General features: G+C 42.1%; 1 protein-coding gene across 1 annotated transcript in view; it reads right to left on the bottom strand.

Moving 5' to 3' along the window:
* Positions 1-8,158, bottom strand: part of MYLK4 (myosin light chain kinase family member 4) — a 35,347-nt gene extending 27,189 nt beyond the window's left edge. The window contains exon 1 of the mRNA XM_081206339.1: positions 7,223-8,158. Coding sequence (XP_081062465.1) covers positions 7,223-7,870 — 648 coding nt within the window. The 5' untranslated portion in view covers positions 7,871-8,158. The remainder of the gene's footprint in view (positions 1-7,222) is intronic.
* Positions 8,159-12,419: the final 4,261 nt, after the last annotated feature.

Raw genomic sequence — 12,419 nt, 5'->3', positions numbered from 1 at the left:
CAACAGTATCTCCTTTCTATAAGGTCTCTGGCTGCTCCTTCCAGAACATAATATTTGCCTTAAATTCTTGCTGGGGCAATGTGTTCTCTGAGCAGCCAAGTTAACTCTGTTGACACCGTTTCCTATCCATAATGCCTTAGTCTGACCTGGTACTTGGATGAGATTGTTTGAAAGAAATATGTGCTGAAAAAGGCAGGAATTAGACACGAAGGCGTCATTAGGCATAAATATCGTGCTTTTAGTAGCAATTTGAAATTCATTCCAAAATTAACTTGGAGTTTTTATGAACACCTGACTTCACTGAATTCCTTCTTTATACACCACCAGGATGAACCTGGCAATGTTTCTGATACTCAGCCTTCTTTTTTCTTTCTTTATTCACCTAATAAAACCCTTTGATTTTCTTCCCACTGCCAGAAGCACTATAATGAACATTTCATGAAGTTGCCTCCACCTCCCAGCCTTTATCATCCCATCAGGTTAAATCGGGTGCCAAAACTGAACTGTTCTGTGGCTTCAGTTCAATTGCACTTAACAGGTCATAATATATAGAAATTTGCATGTGCAAATACTACATTGCCTGTACATGAGTGTTTATATCAGGAGCTTCTGGAAATAAAAAAACAAAATAAAAATCTCTTGGAGATTTATTAGGATCAGATATCCCACTTCTGTGTCAGTCCCATTAATAGTTGTGGTTCAGTTACTTGATCTGAGTGATGATAACAAGTACTTCAGCATGCCATTCCCAGCCAAACTAACGTCATGAATCTTGATATATAAGCACCAATACAGAGTAGACATGTTTTCCCTGACAGCAACCCACGTGCAACTATACCGATGCCTCAACATATCGACTTTTTTTAGCATTAGGGCATGAGACATCACCTGAGTAAATGCCCTGGGGCTGCTGAAAGCCAACATTCCTCTTTCAGATTCCTCCCCATATTTCTTGTGACATTTGTTCCGATGTACATACTGATAAGATACAAAATCAAAGGATACCAGATAAACTTGTCAGGGATCTACATAACCTTCGTGGAGTTTCTAAGGGGTTTAAAAAACTTTTCAATTTCAAATTTCCCGACAGCCTCTTATGTGTGTACCATATGGGTTCTTAAAAACCCTCGTTTATGTTATGAAATTCCTTTAGCTGCTGTTCCCCTGCAGCACCATAGCACAAAGCAAGACAAAGAGTAGCACAAGGCATCACAAAAGGAAGACACACCACACATACTGCGTCATGACTCTGCGTTCAGCAGAGAACCAGTCTTTTCACCTTGTTGTGTGTGTTCAGGATCAACAGAACTTCCAGGATGACAACCATGGCACAAAAGGTTGGGTACCACAGATCCACCTCACTTGATTCCAGCTCTGCTGATGACTTTAAACTTGGTGACTCATATGTCACTATGTGAAGTGAGGCATCTGGAAACCTCTGGGTAGAACACTTCCACCAGGTAGAGGGCCTTCACGGTAGCGGCACCCGCTCTGTGGAACGCCCTCCCACCAGATGTCAAAGAGAAGAACAACTACTAGACTTTTAGAAGATATCTGAAGGCAGCCATGTTTAGGGAAGCTTTTGATGTTTAACATACTACTGTATTTTAATATTTTGTTGGCAGCCGCCCAGGGTGGCTAGGGAGACCCAGCCAGATGGGTGTGGTATAAATAATAAATTATTATTATTATTATTATCAGCTCAAGGATTTCTGCTCGTCAGGTGGAACCATTTCCACTCTTCTCTTGGAGTCAATATTGTATTAGCACAACAATTTAGTTGAATCCGGCCATTTGTGTTTGAAGTAACTTCCGATAATAAGAAAACTCTGTCTATAGTGCATGAGCTGCAATGGCTTCTGTTCCGCAGTAACCATCAACGGGTGACTATGATGATTTGAGTCAGAATTCCTCTATTTATCTCCAGAAGGCACCATTCTAACAACCACACCAGAATGTTTACTGCTAATACAATGCAAGGTGCAATTAAAATCACATTAAAAACACTACAAAGGGCCATTTTACACATGCGTGTTGATCACTTCTTTCATTACTCAAGTCATGGCTATTAGTCCTAATAGCTATATAAAACCTGCAGGTTCAGAGACAAGATAACTGAGTATCAATTGCTAGGGAGGGAAAAACTTCTTCATGTCTTATTTCTGGCTTTCCCAGAGTCGCCACTGTAGGAGGCAGGATGCCAGGGTCTGATCTACCTGAACTCACTTACATTCCCATATTCACTTTGTAAAGACAACACTTTTCAGTGCAAACAGTCACTGCACTGGTTAAAGGAGTCGTTGAGGGCTGAACCTATCAAGTTATGAATTATGCACAAATGGATCAATCAAGCCTTAGTGAGCCATTTCCGAGCAAGAGGCCACCTGTCAGGGACTGGGCAGAGGAGGAATGGTGGAGACCGCCTCCCCATCCTGACCCTTCCAGGGAAGAGAAAGAGGAAGACAGTATAGATTTACAACAGGGGTTTGCGGGAGGTCATAGCTCAGAGGCAGATGAGGGGGAAAGTTGGGAAATTATGGGAGAGGAGTAGGCAAAGCTGGAGCAGCAGCTGACTGACACATTGTCATTAGAAAGCACTCCAGACCTACTATCTCCCAGAACCTGGCAAGCCTTAAAAGTAGGAGAGCAAAGAGCTTGAAGGCAGAGGGCACTTAGCAGCACCCATAGAGGAGGTGATGAGGATGAAGAATGAGGAAATGGGAGAGATGGGGGGGGTGGAGATTCACTCAGGACAACACCATTATCCAAGAGGTTGGGTTCTATAGCCTCTATCTGTAAAGTTTGAAATAAAAAAGGATTGTAAGAAACTTTTCCTTGTCTTTGCAACTTCCTGGGCAACCAGCCGGGAGCCGCTGACAGCACCCTGATACCTCCTGAAGACTTGATCTTTCTCTATAGCTTGAGCACTCTTTTCAGTTCTGGGAAACTGCTTCTAGCCAAATCACAGAGCTGAGGAAGATGGAAGTTAACTATTCCCTTTATTTCCAAAGTTCAGCCTGGTAATACTGTTGCATCCATTGTCTAAACTGCACACACCCTCCCCAAACACGAGGGATGTATCAGAAAACCGGGAGGGGGGGACACATCCCAAGATTTGAAACCTATTCGTAATTTTTAAACAAAGAAACATGCACAGCCTAAGCAAGAAGAGACCTCAACACAGTCCACTGACTATACGGCTAGCAAGAATAAATAAATAAATAGTGCCTTGATGATACATGTCTCTTAAATGCAATCCAGTTTGGAATAAGCCTCGGAGCTTTCAGTAGTTCTATAGAAAAACCACTGTTTTCCCTCCCTGTAGAGTGAATGATGATATTCTAATTGACAATTGCACTCAGAACAACAGTAAATACTGGGCCTAACATGACAGGCAGTCACAGTGAAAGAAAGAGACAAACCCAGCTGTAATGAATTACAGCGAGTTCATTTCAATGTTTGTTCAAGAAAATCTGAATTATAGCCTGGTTTTACTTAATATGCATGTTTAACAAATCCAGCTGTGGTTTATGAGCTTGAGCCAATGATTATTTTCATGGACAGTTAGACTGATCTTGGATTCCTTTAAAATAGTCCGGTTAGGCAAGTTTAATTTCATGTCTGTACCCCCATTTAATTTCAGAAGGAAGCACAAAGTATATTACAATGGCACGCTAAAACAATTCCAATTACATCTAAAATGGCAAATCTAACAATATGGAAAAAATATTGAGGAATAAAAGTGCTTTAATTTTCTCCTTGGAAGTTGATAGTCATGGTGTCAAGGGAGCCCAGAGATATGGTGCTGGGAGGCTGCCCTCAAAACATTTACTGATAAAAGTTCATTTTGTCGTGAATGAAATGTTCAAGGTCTGGATCATAAGATATGAATTCTTAGGGTTATTTTAACCATTACTTTTTCCAACACAAGTATTGATTACCATCCTTGGGAAAGCATGGGCATTATAATTTTGGGGATCAGATATATCCCCTTTCACTACTGGCCTTTTTTTATTTAAAAAAAAAACTGGTACCGGGAGAAAGGAGGGAAAGACTTTATTTTACAACAAAAGTGGTAAAACAAATGTGTCAGGAGATAGAATTCTTTCAAGAAACAGGTCTCTCTCTCTCTCTCTCTCTCTCTCTCTCTCTCTCTCTCTCTCTCTCTCTCTCTGTGTGTGTGTGTGTGTGATGAATTCAGTGGATGCTACAGGCTTCTAAACAAGATGGTAAATGCGCAGATTATTTTCAGAGAGCCCCAGTTGAAATAGGATGGGTGTGCAGAGAGTGTTTGTCGATTTCAGCAGCTCATAAAGTCAACTGTGCAAGATGACCTCATTCATAGAGACAATCTGAATGTCCTTATGCAAAAGAAGCTGAGAAAAAGGAATTTTGGCTAATTTTAACATAGGCACTTCCAGTCTATTCTGACTCATCTTGTTCTTCGAATGACTCTGATGTATAACACAACACAATACAATACAGTACAGTGGTATCTTGGGTTACAGATGCTTCAGATTACAGACGTTTCAGGTTACAAACTCCGCTAACCCAGAAATAGTACCTTGGGTTAAGAACTTTGCTTCAGGATAAGAACAGAAATCACGCGGCGGCAGGAGGCCCCATTCAGAGGTGGAATATGGCCACATTCAGACTAAAACACTACCTATGCTTTCCACTGTGTCACGATCTTGCCCATTTGGACTTCTTTAGACACACATCTGCGCAACTGACAGCATCGTTTACCCAGAAGGACTGAAATCTTGAGCAGGCTTTTCCAGATACAGCCTTTCGTCATGTAATATTTACCAAAATAAATCAGACATAGAATTCATGGTTCACAGTAACATTAGGTGCAATCTGTTAAAACTTAGCGCTCTTATGGCTCTTTGACTGCACATACGCATCTCTTCGTCTCTTGTTTAAATATGTGGGACTTTATCCCAAATTGACGCTGTTCAAATAATAGCAGATCTGACCAATATACAACCTAAATGTTGATTAAAATGTATTTGCATCCTGCAATGGATTCATTTTGATACCCCGAAACAGCCTGTATACGTATGCTTCCTATGGTTTCATTCACTTACACAACACATTGGTTTTACATTAGGTTATCACTATTTTAAAACGGTGCTTGCAAGGTAATCTAGATTATATGGGGAAACCTTGGCCTGAAAGACTGAAAGGAAATATTTCACAAGATGCTGTCCTGCTGCTGCCCAGACTCACTTGGCCCTTATTGAATTACATGTGTTTACTCCAGCCAGGCGTTATCCAACAAGGAAGTGGGGCTGTTTAAGGATAATGCTTTTGCAAAGCCCCTGAATGCAGCAGTGAACAGTCTCAAAGTAAGATGAACTAGTTAATGAGTATAGAGAAATGACTAGGATTGTGTGCACTATGAAGTCCCTGGTACAAATCCTGTCTCGGCTAGAGGCTGACTACAAAGGCAAGACACTATTGTCTAAGCTCCATGGTCAATATGGAGATAATGCTGCAGGCCTCACTTACAGGGATGTTGTATTGATCACTGAGGTAATGCACACTGAACACTGAATGTTCTGTACAAATTATGACTATTACTTATGAACTGAAGCAGTTCCGTTCCAATCATATTAGCTGTTATGTACTGAGTTGAATAGGATCCAAAATGCAGCAGTCTGATTGGTCCTAGAACAATGCAGCAGTATGATTGGTCCGCAGGAGCCACCCAATCCAGCTCCAGGTGGAAGTGAATCCACAACCTGATTGGCCTACAGGAGAATCCCGGAATTAGCCAATCACGTGCAGCCCATTGTGTAAATAATGTATATAAAGAAGATATTGTGGGGGAACTTCCATTCCTCCTCACCACCATGAGCTGAATAAAGAGCATGAAATCCACTCTCGACTCCGAGTATATTTCATTAGCAATGGACTTAGGGACCAGTTTGTGAAACTCCATTTTTTCCTATCACATTTCAAACTCTCTGTGGCAATGAAGTGGATCCAAAAAAGGTCTGAAAGGGTTGGGTACATTTCTAATAATGGAACTGATTTAGACTTGAATGGTTTGTATGGAAGAGAACACCTGCCTGCCACTAGTTAATAGCCAGGTTCTCCTATAACACTTAACTATGGTCTAATGGTAAATTTTCACTGTGGTTTGCAAAAACAAGCCAGCATCGTAAACTTGGGTTTGATATTAGTTTGTTTCTACCATAGTTAGAATGAATCGTAGTTTGTTTAGATGGAACTGCAAGCTACGGTTAATCTAAAATGGAAGTGAAAGCACCCAAACTGCCCTTGTGATTGCTCTGAAGGACTAGGGTGTTCAGGTTCACTCCTGCAATGCTAAACTATGGTTTAGTGTTACATCTAAAGTAGTTCAATATCTACACCCATGCCTATCCTGAAATAGCTTGTTACATGTGCAGCGTTCCTTTTATATTTTACAAAAAAAAACGTAACCTGCAGCAAAGGTATTCAGGGAACTGAAAATGTAAAGTTCTACTGAATAAAAGTGCCAAATACCTTTAATTAAATATTAAGAAGTGCCACTTTGTTTGGGTTTTTTAATATATCATGGCACACAGAATCTGCAGGGAGGTACTTTATATTACAGTAATTTATGTTCATAAAGCACTTTTCCAAACGACCAGAGTCTCAGAAATAAATTCTGACATTTTGTTAGAAACAGGTTGTGCTGAAATAATAACTGGGAATAACGAGATTGGGATTTCTCCCCTATTTGTGGTTTCTAGAATGGGCATACTGTTACCCAAACATTAAGACAAAGCTGCATGTGCCAATATTATGGTGTGATTTTGCATTGCTCACAATGCTCAAAATTAGGAGCTTTTAAAAAATAAAAACAAAATCCAAACCTGAATGACTTGTTACAGTAAACAAGGGTTGGATCCAGGGCTGCCTGGAGCAGAACTTCGCTAAAAATATAGATAGAGCCCTGGATGGAAAATTTCTCCCTTCTATCTGCAGGCCCCTGCGCCTTCCCAAACGGCTTTGAACCCTCCAGAACGCTGGAGGTGGTGCTGGGAGTTGCAGCGTGGAAAGGAAATCTCTGGCTATCCCCTCCCCTCCCTTCCTCCCGTGAGGAGCCTCAGCTGGATCTGAGTCACTGTCACAAATGGAAGGAACCTTTCCTGTATCAGAAGACCTAGCCCAAAACAACTTCCACTGAGCACAAAGGAGGGAAGGGGGGAAAGCACATTAGGCTCACCTTTTCATTCCATTTGCTGAACAGCGCATCCTTTTTGTCCGAGAACGTCTGCATCCTGAAAAGGCTTCCCGATCTATCTTTCCGCAGGTAGCCACCGACTCTAAGGAGCTTATGAGGGACTTCATTTCTGCGTATGAGGTCTGTGATGGCAGACGTCTTCAGTTTTTCTACCAAACAGCCAAGGAGTTGCTGGACTCCAAGGACCAATTGCTCAAGCCCATCTAACCTTTTGGCTTGTTGTTCTGCGTTCCTGTTCATGTCGGCAAGCTTCTTGTCAATTTCTAGGCATAATGTTGTGACATCAGAACCATTTGGCTTCTCAGGCGTTATGGTGGACGGTCGCAGTCCAGAGTCCCTTCCTTTTTCCTTCAAGAGCGCCATTTTCTTTTCCATACAGCAGATTTCCTGCGAAAAGTAATCCAACTTCTGAAGGACATTGTCTTGCCCAGTCAACAACCTGCTTATTTTCTGATCCAAGGAAGCAATATCCAGCCCGCTCATTTGTTCAGGGGGGCTGACATCTTTGCTTGAAATTTGGGGAGCAGGTGAGTCTTCCTCTTCACTAGAAGGTCGCTGGTTTTGTAAAGCATTCGGGTCAAATATTTTGGCCAAGGAGTTTACCACTGACTTTTTGTTGGAGGCGGTCATTCTGCCGATTTACACAGATGTATAGATGATATCAATGAAAATAGCATATTCAGAGGGCTTTGCAGCCAGTTTCCTGAGGGACATAAGCCTGGTGTTTGTCAAAACATCAGGCTCAATCCATTTAGAGTTCTGCAAGTTAGGTACCGAAGAAGAGCAGTCCACTCTCGACTTTTTTTTAGAAAGCGCAGTAAAATAATGAAGTTCCAGGCAGACATTTGCTGAGCATCTAAATGCACTTGCCGTCAGTGACGTCAGTCTTTGGGGAGGGCAGAAGAACTATTTGCACCCAAGTGGAAATGGACACCATAAAGGCTACAAGACATCTGAGAAGTCCAGGGATGCCAAAGACCCTTTGGCAGCAGCAACGCGACTGCTTGTGAAAGATATGAATCTGGTATCCAATTGGATCCCTGAGCTGAACAAAATAAGAGCCGCGCTAAAGGGGAAGCTAAATTTGGGTGCCTGAAATTTTTACAGCTTAATGCTAATTGTTTGGATTAGAGTGCCAGTTGCTTTGCAAAAATTCTTTGTACACAGATTTATTTATTTTTAATCATGCTGTGCACAGATAGTTTAGAAAATGTATAACTCTGCTAGAGGTTCATTAGTTTTCCCCTCCCCCCTACTGACAACAACCAAGTTAACATAGTAGGAAAACATTATTTGCTATTATTTTCTATCCCGGCTGCTAGCAAAGTAAGAATTGCACAGAGCAAGTGCATTATTATTATTTTTGCAACAAACATAATTACTGTATAATGGCAGCAGTTGCAGGAATAGTTTTGGTTCCTCCTACTTAAGCAGCTGGCATTCTTTCATAGCTTTAGCCATGATGAGAAAGGGAGGGTATGGCTTTTTAAAAAGCAGCCATTCTCCCCACAACCATAGTTTAAATCTGTCAAGTATAAAATAACCATGTTCATCTACACAAATCATTTCCGTGCCCTGTATAACCCAAAAGGTAAATATAGAAACTCAAGCGATGACTTGCCTGGGCTCTGATCCAAAACTCTGGGCATCCTCTGAGGTGCACATAAATCTCCTGGGTGAGTCGCCTTTCTCTTAACTACAAATAGATTCTCCTGATATTGAAATGAATGAGGAGGTCATTATGTGCACAGAAACTTTGAACATGTATATGGGAACTTACATGTGTGCGTATGCACATGTGCGCATGCGCAAACACACGCAGAGAGCATTGAACAAGCCAAGTTTGAGAAGTTGGATGTGAGCCCATGCGCAATGTGACCCAGGAACCAGAAAGGGGCAGGAGTGGAGTAGCAACAAAAATGACACAACAAGATCTTGAAACTAAATTGGCCACAACTTTATTGATTACAGATGACAGTAGGCTTTGGCTTAGGCACTGGGTATGTATAATCCATTCTGACTACTGGGTGATTATTCACAACGGTTGGTTCTGGGTTAAGGGTGTCTTAACCCAGGCAGGTCAACTACAGTGACCCCCCCCTCACCGAATGAAAGTCCTTTGGCCCATCAGCCCCTCACCCCCCATCTGGACCTTTGGACAGAACTTCAAACCAGACCCCTTTACCAGCGTGCCCTGAGATTTTTACGTATCCCTCTCACCCCAGTGCCTTTTTTGAGTCAAAGTTGTAACAGTTGCTATGTGGAAGGCAAAACTCCCAAACTGGCCCTATTTGTCTGAAAACAAATTCTAAACAAATATAAAATGAAACCTAAAATCAGCAGCTGTGTAAATGCAAAAAATAAAATAAAAATCCCAAAACTCACTATACCCCCAAAGCCAAACAGAGATTGTATTTATCAGCAATCATCATCATCAAAGCAAAACTGCTGGCACCTAAATGTTTACAGTGTTTTAGCCTATATTATCACAATAGGTGGGAAAGGGTGGGATTCCCCAGAGCCCTGCTGAAGAATATACTTCTTTCTGTTTTTCAAGGGTTACCAAATTACTAAAAAGCGAAAACCTTCCTTGTGTTCTGCTGATGGCGCCAATGACCGACAATAAAATGCCAGGGATGGAGGCATCAGTCTTTTTGAGATACATCTCCATTACTACCACATAACAAGTTCTGCCCTCACACAGACCAGGATTAAGATCCCTTTTGTACAGAATAGACATCTGCAAGATTTAACGCACCAAACGTAGCTGGGAATGCTTCCCCGACACTGATTTAAACGGCTTTGATTTAAAAGCAGGAAACTGAAAAGGAGGGAGGGGTGGAATCCAGAGGTTAGGGATCTCAATTTCATGGAAAGAATAATACAAAAGGCATCCCTGAAAATGCCACAGGAGCCAGAAGCAGGGAAGCTCCAGCGAGGAAGAGTTATGTTTTAAAACACTCGGGGATTTCCAAACTGCGTCTGCTAAAAGAATAGCTAAACCCTCTTGACACTTGGACATCTGCAAAAAACAACAACAACACACACACACAAAAACCCACCACCTCCCTGTTATCCGCAAAGCACCAGGAGAGGTGTTTGCACCATCTGTAAAACAACACAATTCTACAGAAACATTCCTCTCTGAGGCATTTGAGGAGCTCACAAAGGATTACCAGTGAAAAAGGGTTGCACATAATTCTAACACAATCTCCCTTCCAGCCACCCCCATCCCAAGTTAAACAACGGAGGCCAAAGGTTGGTCGTATGTCAATGGTCATATGGAAAGGCAGCTACTGAGGTAGACTCTACAGTTTGGTCCTTCCGAAAGGCAGATTTCAACGGGAACATGATAGAAAACCAAGAAAGTGAAAGCATTTTATTTTGCATTACTGTATTTTAATATTGTGTTGGAAGCAGCCCAGAGTGGCTGGGGAAACCCAGCCAGATGGACGGGGTATAAATAATAAATAATAAATTATTATTATTATTATTATTATTATTATTATTATTATTATTATTATTATTATTATCCATGTTCTCACTGGAGACGTGGGTGGCGCTGTAGTCTAAACCACTGAGCCTAGGGCTTGCCAATCAGAAGGTCTGCGGATCGAATCCCCGTGACGGGGTGAGCTCCCGTTGCTCAGTCCCAGCTCTTGCCAACGTAGCAGTTCGAAAGCACACCAGTGCAAGTAGATAAATAGGTACCGCTCCGGCAGGAAGGTAAACGGCGTTTCCGTGTGCTGCTCTGGTTTCGCCAGAAGCGGCTTAGTCACGCTGGCCACATGACCCGGAAAAACTGTCTGCAGAGAAACGTTGGCTCCCTCGGCCAGTAAAGCGAGATGAGTGCCGCAACCCCAAAGTTGTTCGTGACAGGACTTAACTGTCAGGGGTCCTTTACCTTTACCTCTGAACTCACTGAAATATCTGCATTCTTCAAAGCCAGCCCCACATCAATGCACTGCGGTAATATACCACAGCATCTATGGGGGAAAGGCCACAACAGTGACAAAGCTTCACATGATCTCATTGTGTGGTGTAGTAGTTAATAGCGGTAGTCTCGTAATCTGGAGAACTGGGTTCGCGTCTCTGCTCCTCCACATGCAGCTGCTGGGTGACCTTGGGCCAGTCACACTTCTCTGAAGTCTCTCAGCCTCACTCACCTCATAGAGTGTTTGTTGTGGGGGAGGAAGGGAAAAGAGAATGTTACCCGCTTTGAGACTCCTTCGGGTAGTGATAAAGCGTATATCAAATCCAAACTCTTGTAATGCATTCCCAGGTTTATCTCTTTCATCAAACAAACTTCTTGCTTGTTGCAAATCCCTACAAATGCCATTGATTGAATGCTGTCTTGAGTTTGTATTATGAGAAAGAGAAAACTGGAGTTCCTTTTCCCAAAGAGTCTTGGTTATGTATTGCACTCCTGCGTTGACCTAGCATCTCTCACCAGAGTGCTTATTTGTTGAAGGCTCAGACTGAGCATCTTATAATTTATGGCAGCTGCTGGCATTGAACATGACAGGTACTCGAACAGAAATATTGTAGCAGCGGCCGAGTCCAGTCCTGGCTTTTTCTGGCTTTGCGCCACTTATAGGGATATACAATCATTCACAAGCGACTATCACTACTCCATTTTATCACCAATAAATCAGAAGTCGTTGTATATCACCGTTCTCCCAAGCTTAATCTTCTCACTTTCCCCTGTTACTTTAGATGGTTTATTCTTTTTCTTACTTCCTTGATTCCTGGTTAAAAAGGTATCCCTTGTAAAAATGCCAGCACCTGCCTTGCGTGAGTACACTGTGGGATAAATCAGCCCCATATATAACCAGCATGCCTAGCTCTAGTGAAAGCATGCAGGGGTTAAAACCATAGAGTAAGCCATTTTCCTAGATATAGCTAGGCCATTTTGTATCTACAAAATGGTGACATTTGCATCTCTACATATAAATTAGTATATATATTTTTTATGAAAATATGTGTCCTATTTTGTTACTTTTTGGTGATGCGCTTCCTCTTTAGGGGTGATGCGTATATAACCATTTTAACCAAACTTAACAGTTGCCCAGCTATGCTGCGTGCTGATTCTGCACCTGACTACACACCAGAAACCAGCCAGGACATACCCAGCACTCCCTAGCAAAGGGCTCTGCAAGAGGAGATCGGTAGCAGTGGA

The sequence above is a fragment of the Podarcis bocagei genome, assembly GCF_964188305.1.
Source record: "Podarcis bocagei genome assembly, chromosome: 8".
NCBI lineage: Eukaryota > Metazoa > Chordata > Lepidosauria > Squamata > Lacertidae > Podarcis > Podarcis bocagei.
The sequence above is the reverse complement of the archived record's forward strand: the minus strand, read 5'-3'. Positions and strand labels throughout refer to the sequence as shown.